General features: G+C 43.2%; 1 protein-coding gene across 1 annotated transcript in view; it reads right to left on the minus strand.

Moving 5' to 3' along the window:
* The window catches only part of DPY19L1 (dpy-19 like C-mannosyltransferase 1), a 137,138-nt gene that overhangs the window by 56,612 nt on the left and 66,344 nt on the right, over window positions 1-14,182 (minus strand). The window contains exon 9 of the mRNA XM_082258752.1: window positions 1,974-2,065. Coding sequence (XP_082114878.1) covers window positions 1,974-2,065 — 92 coding nt within the window. The remainder of the gene's footprint in view (window positions 1-1,973; window positions 2,066-14,182) is intronic.

The following is a 14,182-nucleotide window of genomic DNA, read 5'->3' on the forward strand; positions in this document are numbered from 1 at the left end:
CACCAGCATTTTCTCATTCGCTGCTGCGACCGTGGAGGAATCGCCCCACTGGACGGCCACAATCACGGTGACAGAACCAGATTCAGAATCTGAGGAGACAGACTCAGCAGGAAAAGGCGGAGGATGCTTCCTGCTAGGTCTTTGCCCACACACCACTTCCACTCGGGACACAAAGGACTCTAGGGTCGCTCTCAGTGCATCAAATGGAAGCTGGGGTTCCAAGGAACCTGCTACCTCCAGGAGAGGATTAGTGGGGGAGGTGTGACCCTGCGGCTCCATGAGAATAAGGGAGACCGGCAGTACAAAAAAGAAAAGGAAAGTTTTTGGCACCACAATGGATCCCCCAGTCAGGACAGTGAAACCTTGTAGCAGAAAGAGGGACCCCACAGGACTCACCACCACTGGAGGAGCGCCATTCAAAACGCCAGCAAGATGTGTGCACCGAGCTATGTATCCAGGAGAGAGGAATGGGAGGGCTCAAAAGCCCAGGCACCTCTCCAGCGCCATGTCGGACTAAGGAGAAATGGCCGTCGTGACATCAGACTCCAAAAACATGGCTACCGCCCAGGGACCGGATGAATGCAAAATGCCCCCCCAGTCGAAGACAAAAACTACGACAAAATGGCCTCCATACACTCCAACAGGGAAAAGAAAAACACAGAGAGGAAGAGAGGAGAAAATAATCCATTGCTAGCAAATGGCTCCCCTGCACCCTCTGCATGGGAGGTACACCCCACATCAGGCAAGACCCATGAAACACCGGTACCAGACCACCCACCAAACAGAGCCCCTCAGGGACAAGGAAACCCCACGAGGAGGAATGTGAGGGGAGATGGGCCACAAGGGGATCCTGGCTTAGGGGCTTGGAGTGGGGAAGAGGGGAAACCTGCAGGCAGGCCTGACCATGCCTGGAGGGTTCTCCCATTCACCCCAAACCGCACAAAGGGGGAGAGGGGGGACTGTATTTACCGATCCATGGTGCGAGTAATGCTCCAGACAGAACTTGCACCGGAAGTGGGGGAGCTGTCAGCCAAGGGAACGCTGCGACTAGGACCAGCGCCCAGTTGTATGCGAGACAAGACGTTTAACTTGCAGGTCAGCCTCTATCCAGGTGGCTATTTTGCGCCCGACCTTGTGCATAGCTGCGGTTTGCATGCACTTGCTGGCTGGACTGGGGGGACCACTGGATCTAGATTATCCAGTTCGTCGACCAGCCTGGCAGTTGTAGATTCTCCCAGGAGAAAAAAACAAAAAGATGCATGGAATGAGAAAAAACTGGTAGGACCAAGAGATCCCAGTAGGGAGCCTAGGTCCTTACTCCTGACTAGACAGAAACAAACGGAATACCTATAGCAGAGAGGGGGTTGTATAGCAGCTGAGGACGGCCCATGGGCTCAGCCAAGTTTTTTGTTCTGCCTAGTCCTACTCCTGCAGGAGGCGATAGAACACTAAAGTCAGGATTATTGGAGGGCTGTGTCCGTCAATGAACTAAAGAAAAATACCCAGTTCTAAAGAACATGGTGGAGAATTCCTTTAGGCCAAGATTGGAGAAAGGATGTCACTGAATGGAAGGAGTGACATCATCGCTCCTACTGTGCTCCAACACTGGATGATACTGAGTAATCTGGTGGCAGCTGGGATGGAAGAAGCTGTACTGGTAGAGAGCTGGAGAAGTCAGAGGTTGAACTTTACACAGACCCTGAATTTGCTGTGAATAGGCAAGGTGACAATGCATGACAAATGACCACAGCAACAGTAAAACAATGCCTTCATACATGAACAGGAAATGCTACAATCATACAATAGCCCTTGCCAAATAAAAAGGTTGTAAGAATACATTTTTTTTTTTGTACTAAATACCACACAATAGTTCAGAAATTGGGCTTAAACCTATAACTAGGCTTATAATTACAATTTCTACAATTTTAGTTTTCTGTGATCTGTTCTGTCCCAATATTTGTAAAGGTCCGTACCTTAAGATGTATGTAAGCAGGAACATCTGCAGAACAAGGAATGGATATGAAAAGCTTTCACGTAGTGGCGGAGTCCACATTACTCTTGTGCTCTATAGACAAAAGAAATTTCATTACACCACAAATAGGAGAAAGTGAAAATTGTAAAAACAAGGAAGAAGTACAAAATAACGATTAAAAAAAGGGAATGCAGGGAAAGGAAAAAAATTCTTCCTTTGCAGTAGGGCTACCCCACACTACAAGGCTTAAATTCTCGTTTATGGCTAAGGAACCACAAATAGTGATTTTACTTATTTATTCTGCCACTTCTGCAGTTTTCCTCTAGGATGTAAGACCGATACCCACAGCCTCTTTTCCCCTATGCTCTGACGGATGCAGGTTCTCTGACATAATCAAGCCCAGTTCAAAGCCCACAGCCCTGCATTGGAGGTGAGAATGCCAAGGGACAGGCTACTGCCAGAGCATAGAGGGGTTGAGACGCACTATTACCTCCTCTTAACCGCTTCCCGTGCAAGGACAGCTGCACGTGGGAAAAACATGCTATCGCGTAGGTAGTACTGTATGCCCAAGCTCAAACCAGTCAAGCAAATAGGGCTATGCCACAATCAAGACATTTGGGGGTAAAATGCCCCCTCACTGGCTGTCAATTGCCCTCTAAAAAGTGATCCGCTGCAGATCGCCCCTAGGGTCAAACATGTGTAATCAAATGAGCCCTTCTCTGCTGATCCTCTGCTTCCCCGGCATATGCGGAGGATGAGCTGAGGTAAGGGATTGTATATACAGATATAAAGCATGTGTATAGCCATCAAACTGAAAATCTGTTGAACAGTTAGGATGCACACTGATTAGCAAAAACTTTATGACCACTGACAGGTTAATTGAATACTACAGATTATCTCATTACAATGGCATCTAAAAGTTGGTGGGATATATTACGCAAGTAAACATGTGGTCCCTGAAGCTGATGTGTTGAAAGCAGAAAAAAGTGGGCATTGCAGTTTCTTGAAGTCACAGATTAGTCAGGGTGCCCATATTGAGCTGTGTCCACAGCCAAAAGGACCTCCAATAGGTATGTGAGCATCAGAACTGGATCACGGAGCAATGATGACGGTTGCCTGGTCTGATGGATCACAACCTGTTTTACATTATGTCGGATGCATGTGTCGCTAACCTGGGGAAGAGATGGCACCAGGATGCAGTATGGGAAGGAGGCAAGCTGGCAGGGGCTTTGTGATGCTTTGGGCAGTGTTCTGCTGGGAAACCTTTGGTCCTGCCATTAATGTGGAGGTTACTTGGATACATACCACATAACTAATCATTATTACTGACCAAGTACACTCTTGCACTAAACGGTATTCCTTGATGACAGTGGACTCTTTCAGCAAAATAATGTGCCCTACCACACTGCAAAAATGGTTCAAGAATGGTTTAAGGAACACAAAGTCTGAGGTTTTGATTTAGCCTCCAAATTCTCCTGATCTCAATCCAATTGAGCATCTGTGGGATGTGCTGGAAAAACAAGTCTAACCCATGGAGGCAACTTACAGGACTTAAAGGATCTGTGATCGTCGGCTTGGTGACAGATACCACAGAACATCTTCTAGAGGTCTAGTGGAGACCATGGGGTTGATTTACTAAAACTGGAGAGTGCAAAACCTGGTGCAGCTGTGCATGGTAGCCAATCAGCTTCTAATTCCAGTTTTAGTAAATAAATCCCCATGCCTCGATGGGCTAGGACTATTTTGACAGCAAAAAGGGGAAACTACTCATTATCAGGTGGGGGGGTCATAAAGTTATGGCTGATTGGTGTATGCTTTACATACATGTAGATATGTGTCTTTAAAGGCAGATAAAGGTCTAAAGATACATATTTTTATGTGGGTGGGGGTAGAAATTAAACTGCTGGTAATTGGAAAGAACTCTGTTAATTAGCAGGTACTGTACATAGCATACATTGAAAGCAAAAGCTGTGTAAAATGAGAAATAAAATTAATGTGATAAGTTAGTTTTAACACTCTTCCAAAATAAAAAAAAAAAAAAAAAAAAAAGTTTTGGGTAAAAAATATTCTGGTCATCGGTTATATGGTGCCATCATACCCAATATAGAACCAAAAAAGAAATTACCCTCTGGGGTCGGGACTATGTGGACACTTGGAAAAGGAGTGAACGTACATGAATAAAAAATTACTTAATTTTATATATACAAAAAGATAAAAGAGTACATGTATGTGGACAATACAACAAAAAATGTGGCAATATACATGGAGATTAAGAACAACGTCAAACCAAATATATATATATGTCTATAGAAATCACAAAGTATGTGTATCAAAGAGATCCAAGGACATCTGATGCGTTTCAAAATTTTCTTCTTCAGAGATGTCTAAGTATAATACAAATTACTGATGAGAGTGAGAATGAGAGTCAAAACATCTGCACAAAATATTATATTATATTTTATATGTACGTATGTAACACCCTTCTAGATAGGTGCTAGGTAGGCAGACTAGTTTTGGCTCTGTCTGCTTAACAGCAGAGCAGCAGGCTAAATTGATATGCTCCTTGCTTCTCAGGGAGCAGGGTTTCTTAGTTAGGCCTGCTCTAAGTGTGCGATTTATCTGGGCTGAGGGAGTGTACCCACTGTGTCCAATGGGGAGGCACATTGGACAGTGGAGGAAACCTAGCCAGTGACACAAAGGCTTTGTTACTGCCCCAGGGATTGGCAAAGACTGGCTGTCTCTGTGTATTATGGGGCAGGGTATATTAAGCCAAGGACACATGTGCTCGGCGTCTTTGGGCGGGATGCCAGCTCCCAGAAGGAGGGCGGCGGCTGTCTCCTCTTCTGCAGCAGTGGATGGTGGTCACAAGCAGTTGGCCTGGTGAACCAGAGTGTGTGGCTGAATACAGAGGTCCAAGAGAAGCTGGCTGGTGGATTTGGGGGCATCAGTGACTCTGGAAAAACAGTGTCCTTGAGTACAGAGCAACTTGCCCAGGGTCTGCCCAGGAAGGGGACCATTCCAAAGTGTAGGAGTCAGTGGATGGGTGTCAGCTGCACAGAGAGAGAGAGGGGGAGAGAGAGAGAGAGAGAGAGAGAGAAAAGGGGATGCCAAGTTAGAACCCTGAAGAGAATTACAAGTAGGAACACTTAAATTACCTTCATTCCAGTGGCAGAGTGAAGCAGCGGCCTTGACGCATCCTCAAGTCAGATGCCCTCAATACTGTGAATAGTTACTAGTTGGAGTATCCCACTTCTAAATAAAAACTACAAAACAACATCCCCTGGACTGATCATTGACTGAGCCAAGTACCTAAAGTGATTCTTTCTGCAAGCAGTTGCTACGGGTAACCCAGGGGAATCCAGAAAGTGTTATATCCAGCAGTCCTCTAGGGGGCACTGCTACATACACATGTATATCTCTTTTACAGTAATATATACATTGAGTTTGAAAAGTTACATACTGACCAGTCTAGGGCCGTCAAAAGAATTCACAGAACCAAGGTATGCACCTACAGATAAAACCAGATCAGCTTTCCCTGTGGCGAATGGGCACGTGAGAGCCCCCATTACGGTTCCTGTGAAGTATATGTATTCCTGGCGGTCAGCAAGTGGTTAACTAACATTTGGTAAAGGGAATTGATAAGGAAGCCCAATAGAATTACTCAAACTGTGAAAGGAGCAAAGTGCAAACAAATTACATGAACCCATAGCAACTACTAGTCTGGCTTCAGTAATGTCAATACTAACTGGTTGCTCTGGGTTACTGCAGTTTGCGGTTTGTGCTGAATAGGGGTATATGGGTTGCTGATTGTTGGCTTGCATGGGCCTCAAAATGTCCCATATTGGAAATAAATTGTATATTCATTTTATAATGATTCAATGTTGACTGAAAATTTAGAGAATATACTCGCATCAAAAAGCTGTCAATTGGGACCAGCGAAGAGGAGTAGTGTGTTATGAAAAAATCTATTATGCCTCCAATGTCAATGTTCGCACAGTGCTCTCACAGGAAATATGGGAAGATAAACGCTCAGCATTGCATTACAGGCAGAAGTAAATATTGTAAAGTAATGCTTGGCACCAAATTAGCTATACAGGGAGTGCAGAATTATTAGGCAAATGAGTATTTTTGAGGATTAATTTTATTATTGAACAACCACCATGTTCTCAATGAACCCAAAAAACTCATTAATATCAAAGCTGACTATTTTTGGAAGTAGTTTTTAGTTTTAGCTATTTTAGGGGGATATCTGTGTGTGCAGGTGACTATTACTGTGCATAATTATTGGGCAACTTAACAAAAATCAAATATACAGTATACCCATTTCAATTATTTATTTTTACCAGTGAAACCAATATAACATCTCAACATTCACAAATATACATTTCTGACATTCAAAAACAAAACAAAAACAAATCAGTGACCAATATAGCCACCTTTCTTTGCAAGGACACTCAAAAGCCAGCCATCCATGGATTCTGTCAGTGTTTTGATCTGTTCACCATAAACATTGTGTGCAGCAGCAACTACAGCCTCCCAGACACTGTTCAGAGAGGTGTACTGTTTTGCCTCCTTGTAAATCTCACATTTGATGATGGACCACAGGTTCTCAATGGGGTTCAGATCAGGTGAACAAGGAGGCCATGTCATTAGCTTTTCTTCTTTTATACCCTTTCTTGCCAGTCACGCTGTGGAGTACTTGGACGCGTGTGATGGAGCATTGTCCTGCATGAAAATCATGTTTTTCTTGAAGGATGCAGACTTCTTCCTGTACCACTGCTTGAAGAAGGTGTCTTCCAGAAACTGGCAGTAGGACTGGGAGTTGAGCTTGACTCCATCCTCAACCCGAAAAGGCCCCACAAGCTCATCTTTGATGATACCAGCCCAAACCAGTACTCCACCTCCACCTTGCTGGCGTCTGAGTCGGACTGGAGCTCTCTGCCCTTTACCAATCCAGCCACGGGCCCATCAAGACTCACTCTCATTTCATCAGTCCATAAAACCTTTGAAAAATCAGTCTTGAGATATTTCTTGGCCCAGTCTTGACGTTTCAGCTTGTGTGTCTTGTTCAGTGGTGGTCGTCTTTCAGCCTTTCTTACCTTGGCCATGTCTCTGAGTATTGCACACCTTGTGCTTTTGGGCACTCCAGTGATGTTGCAGCTCTGAAATATGGCCAAACTGGTGGCAAGTGGCATCTTGGCAGCTGCACGCTTGACTTTTCTCAGTTCATGGGCTGCTATTTTGCGCCTTGGTTTTTCCACACGCTTCTTGCGACCCTGTTGACTATTTTGAATGAAATGCTTGATTGTTCGATGATCACGCTTCAGAAGCTTTGCAATTTTAAGAGTGCTGCATCTATCTGCAAGATATCTCACTATTTTTGACTTTTCTGAGCCTGTCAAGTCCTTCTTTTGACCCATTTTGCCCAAGGAAAGGAAGTTGCCTAATAATTATGCACACCTGATATAGGGTGTTGATGTCATTAGACCACACCCCTTCTCATTACAGAGATGCACATCACCTAATATGCTTAATTGGTAGTAGGCTTTCAAGCCTATACAGCTTGGAGTAAGACAACATGCATAAAGAGGATGATGTGGTCAAAATACTCATTTGCCTAATAATTCTGCACTCCCTGTAGAACCCCTGGAGTTCTATTTGCTGGGCAGAACCTTTACATTAATCACACACCATGATCCACTGCAGTAAATCCATTACTGTAAAAGAGAGAAACTCCCGCTAAAAAATCTCAAGATCAACGCAACTTTTGAGAACTATGGAGGCAGCACATGTGGTGTCAGAGACTGAAGTAAAACGAGGTGGCCTGAAATCCCCCCCTGACATACCTTTTTGGATTCCCTTAATCAATCAAGCAATCCCAATGTATAAGATGACTTATGAAGCCAGAGGATGCACTAAAAAAATTCTTAAATTTTGGTCTCTTTGGGTAGAATCTGAATGCACTATAGCGTCTGAAGGGAGTGGTACCTCCTCTTCTTGTAACAATACTTAACTCACCATGTATACTTTAAATGTGTATCCTCCTCCCCCCCCCTTTTTTTTTCCGTTCTGGTCTAATATATATATATATATATATATATATATATATATATAATTAATTTCCTTTCTCTGATGGTTCTGTATTTAATGGACACTTTGTTTATTGCCATGCTACCTGTTTTTGCAAAACGTTTTCACTACAGTTTGTATTTGCTATCTTTTACATACAATTAATCTTTAAAAAAAAAAAAAAAAAAAAAATTACTCTTAAAAAAAAAAAATAATGAGTAATGGCCCGACTTGAGCTGGAGACCGGTGATCAACAGACTATTGGGAAATTGAGAAAACTGAGAAAAAGCTGGAAGATTCCGGGACTGGATGCACATCAGAAACTATCAGTATTGAGGTCTACCTAAACTTACAGAATAAAAAGGAATTTATTACAGAACAGGGTTTGGGCCCATCACTGTATATTTTACTGGACATGAAAAACCAAGGGCAATATACTAAATAAATATGCAATGTTATGCCCCGTACACACGTGCAGATTATCTGCAGACTTTTGTCTGCAGACTTACCTTTTCTATGTAGTGCAAGGGCCTGCCGGATTGCATACAAATTGAAAGTGTTTAGGTTTCACCTCATATTATATGGTTTTGGTAAGTCTGCAGACAAAAGTCTGCAGATAATCTGCACGTGTGTACGGGGCATTATTTTGCCTTCGATGCCGCTTAAAGTAAAGTAGAGGTCAAAGTATACCCCTGTCTCCCAGAGCATGGGGTGCAGGCTTATCTTGATACCAATCCAGAGGGCTAGTAAGTGCAAAGAGGAAAGGATTGCTGCTACTCCTGCCGAGCCCAGGCAAATAAATGATAAGGAGCGGCCTCAGCCTACATGTCTCCACCAAACTATACACCCTGATGAGTTTCACCCCGCCCACGGTGGCAAATGCATCAGGGTCTGTGGTAGAGACATGTAGGCTGAGGCCACTTCTTATAGTTTATTCAATTGGGCTGGTTGGAAGTAGCAGCGATCCTTTCCTCTTTACAAAGAGATATGCAAGACATTAGTAACATGAAAATGTATCTATAACCCAAAACATAAATTAACATACTGCAGCTTAGATAAGGTGACTAAATTAGTTCTACTGCTTCCCCCTTTTCCCCCATTGAGCCTGCCAGTAACACATTTTCTGTCCTAGGGTGACAACCTCACTCGCTGTACTGTAATCTGTGGCCCCAGGCTGCTCACTCCTGACTTGGACTACAAACACTAAGGCAACCCAAACAGTCAGAGCTTTCATTCAACCAGAGGGTTGAAAAAAACGGGGCGATTTCCCCTTTCACACATTCAAGGTGGTTGTGGGATTTCACCCCGCAGTGTCTAAGCGTTCTGACAGCTGGGAGACTTCCCCCACCATCAGACTACACAGACTAGTGCAGCAGGCTATAGCCTTCAATGAGGATTAAGTGGAAAAATTTTTTTAACAGGGTGGTTGAACTGAAGTCAATCGGTAGATCAATATCTGTTCAACTCAGTGGTCATACATGGATCAAAATTTGGCCAGTCTGCTGAACTGGCCGCATTTCAATCTACCGATGGGCAGCGAGACTTATTTAGGGAAAGATCTCCAGTACAGTACGGGGAAGTGGTTTTGTAGTTTACAGAAGATCGTTAGAAAGCTGATAATTTTGTCTGACAGATCAGATTGTCTTTCAGATCAGATAGTAACAAGGACACAAGATTGTTGACCAAATCTGATATTACATTTTTGTTCTTGGGCGAAGATGAACCTTAACCCTTTCACTGCCAGGCCCTCTGCTCCACTTTTCAACTTAGCTGGCGCCATTTTTGCAATTTTTCCATTGCTTTTTCATTTTTCCCTTACAGCTTTCAGAGTTTGTTAAAGACCCCCAGACCATATATTTTCTGAAAGCACATGACCAGTAAAATACAAATAAGGTGCTACTGATTTTTAGGGCACAATGATATTTGTGCAAATGTTTACCAAACAATATTTTCTCTAAAAATACACAAAAACCATTATTAGCAGATAAAAACACAGCCCGTTTTACAAAATTCCTACTAAATATTTATAAATATTTTTAAATTTTGTGCCTTTTTGTGAAATGGTGAAAATTGAATGTATGCAAACATTTAAATAACCACATTTCTCTAAAAATCTGAAGGTTTTCATTGTTCCCTTACAGCTTTCAGAGTTTGTTAAAGACCCCCAAAACTATAAATAACCAAATTTCTTTAAAAATCTGGAGGTTTTCCTTTTTTAACTTTCAGCATTTTTTAGAAGACCCTCCTAAACTATACATTTTCTGAAAGCAAAGGGCCAGTAGAATAAATAGAAGGTGCTACTGATTTTTTAAGGCCCCGCAATATTTGCGCAAATGTTTACCAAAACAATATTTTCACTAAAAATGCATTAAAATCATTATTAGCAAATACAAACACAGCAAATTTTACAAAATCCCTGTAAGTTCCTACTAAATATAAAAGCTAAACCTGTTTTGAGTTAATAAATAACAAATATTTGTAAATTTTAAATTGTGCCTTTTTGAGAAATAGTGAAAATCTGAAGTACGCAAAAAAAAAAATCAGAAGGAAGTTTTCCTTTTTCACTTACAGCATTCACAATTTGTAAAAGACCCCCCCCCCCCCCCACACCATATATTTTCTGAAAGCACATGGCCAGTAGAATAAAAACAAGGTGCTACTGATTTTTAAGGCAACACAGAATTTGCGCAAATGCTTATCAAAAAAATATATTTTCATTAAAAATACACTAAAATAATTAATTGAAAGATTCGAACATGGTAAAATATACAAAATTCATACAGAATTAAAAAAAGTGCTACCGATTTTTTGGGCTCTGCAATAATATTGCAAACGTTCATCCTATTGCTATTTGCACTAAAAATACACTAAAATTATTAATAGTGCACATAAACACAACATACAATTCCTGCTAAATTACTACTAGAGCATCTTTCACATGTGGCATACTAAAGTGTACGCCAATGGAGGCCCATGTTTACCTGCACAGGGATGCACAGGTGTTCCGTGCATCCCCGTACAGGCAGTCCCATTTATGTCAATTGGGATGCAACGGCTGCACGGGCATAGCTGCTGTTCCCAATCTGACATCCGCGTAGGTGTGGGAGCACGACCCCGAACGCAGACAGTGTGAGCTTAGGGACATGCACATGGACCTACATGGATGTCAAATTCGGAGCAACGGCTCTGTTCGTGCAGTTGCTACACCCCAAATGACATAGATGGGATGCCTGCACAGAGATGCACGGAACACCTGTGCATCCCTATAGGGGGATGCGGTGTATGCCCGGTGTGAACAAGGCCTTAGGCCCCTTTCACACAAGCAGACCGATCAGCTCTGCCCATATCTAATTTTCAGACCAGACCACCCATTGTTTTCTATGTAGAGGCTGATGGAAATGGAAATTAGTCCGTTTACACCCGACTGCATTTGATCCGGCCCACTAAAAACAGATGGATGGGAGACGGATCAGATCAGATGGTATCAGATAGAAATGAACAGGCGGTCCGTTTTCATCCGACCACCGCCCCATAGAAGACAGTGGCCTGTGTCTAAGTCCGCTCTTCATTAGTGGACGTGGACCTGTCATCCGCCTACTCAGAAGGGATCAGCACACAGATCTGTTTGGACAGAGTCCGTGCCATGTTTTCTTTTTACATTCTATATGCGTGCTTTTTTTTGGGGGGGGGGGGTCTTTGGGGAGATATCCAAGGTCTAAAACAGACCCCCATATCTCCATTTTGAGACGACAGAAAAAGGGACTTCGAAAAGTCCCTTTCTCTGCACCACTTTACATGAATGAGTAAGGAGTCTGTATAGAGACTCCTTATCCCTTCATAAACTGACAGTCTGACATAGTAAATATTCGGCTTACTATGATCAGCTGTTAGTGGACTTAGGAGCGATCGGTAGTGATCGTTGCCTAGGTCCACTGTGCTTCAGGGGGAGGGCTGGTAAACATGTCAGGCGACGGGAGGGGAAGGAGGGATGCCACCAGAGCAGCAGGGATGGATCAGGGGTCGGTATGGGTAGGTGTATGGACTGGCAGGGGGGACAAACTTTAATCCCCTCCAAGGCCCAGAAGCACCTAAAGCCTGTGGAAATGGCAGAGGAGGGATGCCGGGTTCTAAACATAGCTGCAGAGGATCAAGTTTGCGAGGGGTGGGGGGTGGGGGGCAATATCAGTGCTGGGGGGGGGTAGGGGGGAGAAGGGGATAGAAAAGGAGAGCGGGGGAGCAGTTTTAGGTGAAATTAGTGCTCTGCAGCTGCAAAGCAGATTGACAATTATGTAACCACTCCCATTACATCCAGTAAGCACAGGGGAACGGAGGAACAAACAGTGATTTCTTCAGAATTACAAAAGTAGGAATCTGCAACAAAGTAGAGTTACGCTTCAAGGTTTAAAAAGTCACCAGTGTTTTGGAAAAAGCTTTATACAAGAGTGGTTTTAAATTGCTAGCGGCTCTGTCGAGTGCAGGCGGAGGGCACTCTCAGAAAGTGCGTTAAGACTTGAGACCTATAAATTCCTCTGTGCTTTTGTGTTAATACAAAAAACAAAATAGCTGCAGTTTACAAGAACCTTTATGTGGATTCACTACCCTAAAGGTTTGTGCTTGGAATGCTGTGTTTAGGCTTTCTATTTTGTCTTTAATAGTTGGTAATTGCAACACTATTCTGTGACTTATAGCTGCTGTACTTTTCAGGTTAGGTACTGTGCTCCGTTTACACCGCCTGCTTTTTATTTGTCTCTCTTTTACTTCTTACTTCTATGTCCACAATTTAACAAGCTGAGTAAATTCAGTTTACTTTTTAGCTTGTACTGTCTTTTAACTCCTTTTGTCTAGATGTCAGATTATCAGGGGAATTCAATGTGTCAATCACAGGAAGCTGCATGACAATGGACCCCAGAAATTATCTGTATTGGGTTTGAAACAAAAAGTACTATGGGAGGCGGCAATAAATGACTGGCATTAAACACAATCAAATTACACACCTCAAAATTTTAGCTAATCTACAATATTAAAACAAGTTTCTATATAATATAAAACCCCAAAAAATTATTATATTGTAGATCATCAACTAAATTAAGGTATACACATACAGATGCCCAATGTAACACAGATGGCGAAAAAAGCCCACACAGGGGTTTATAAGCCTTTCTTAAGTGGAGTTCCACCCAAAAGTGGGACTTCCGTTTTAAGTACTTCTAACCCCCTGACATGCCACTTTTGGCATGTCATTTTTTTGGGAGGGGGGGGGGGGGGAGTGGGTAAATATTTTTGACAGGTACCCGCTACCACGTCCGCTCTGAGCGCCCCCAAGTGGAAGTTCTCCTTTCCCCCTCCCACCCTGCAGTCTTCTGGGACAATTCAGAGATCCCAGAAGATTGCCGGCCAATCAAGACGCGCAGCGTGACTCGCACATGCTCCGTGCACACCCGGCTGTGAAGCCGCAAGCTGTCACAGCCAGGTGCCCACACTAGTGATGTCGGCGCCGCCGAGAGCAGAAGGAGAGGATTGAGGCTTTGGGCGGCCGCATCGCTGGATCGTGGGACAGTGGAGTGTGTGTTTATTAAAAGTTAGCAACTACACTTTTTGTAGCTGCTGACTTTTAGTAAGCACAGAAAAGGCTGAAACACTGCTTTATTTTATCTAAAACTGAAAAAAAAAAAAAAAAGAAAAAAAAAAAAGTTTTGCCTTTAGACCCCGTTTACACTGGGGCGATCCGACTTGCCGGGGTGACCTCACAGGTGGCAGCACGCAGCTCGCACCGCGACCTCGGAGCGGCCGGCACGGACTTCATAACATTGAAGTTAATGCAGGTCGCCCCAAAGAACCTCCGGACCCTTTTTCTAAGTCGGAGCGACTTGTGTCGCTCCTATTAGAACGGGTCCACAGCTTCTCTATGGCAGGCAACCTATGGCAACCTGTCAGGCGACCAGGTCGCCTGACAGGTCGCCCCAGTGTGAACGGGGTCTTACTTCTATTTTAACACTTAACAGTCAGGAATGCATAATTTAAAAAAAAAAAAAAAATGTACTTTTATAAGAAGCTAAACAAGTGCAGACTTATTGATCAGGTATAGGTCTGTTTACTTTAATTCTTTTGTCATTGTAAAAAATTACAGCTTAGTTTCAGTAT

The sequence above is a fragment of the Pelophylax lessonae genome, assembly GCF_965119305.1.
Source record: "Pelophylax lessonae genome assembly, chromosome: 5".
Taxonomy (NCBI): domain Eukaryota; kingdom Metazoa; phylum Chordata; class Amphibia; order Anura; family Ranidae; genus Pelophylax; species Pelophylax lessonae.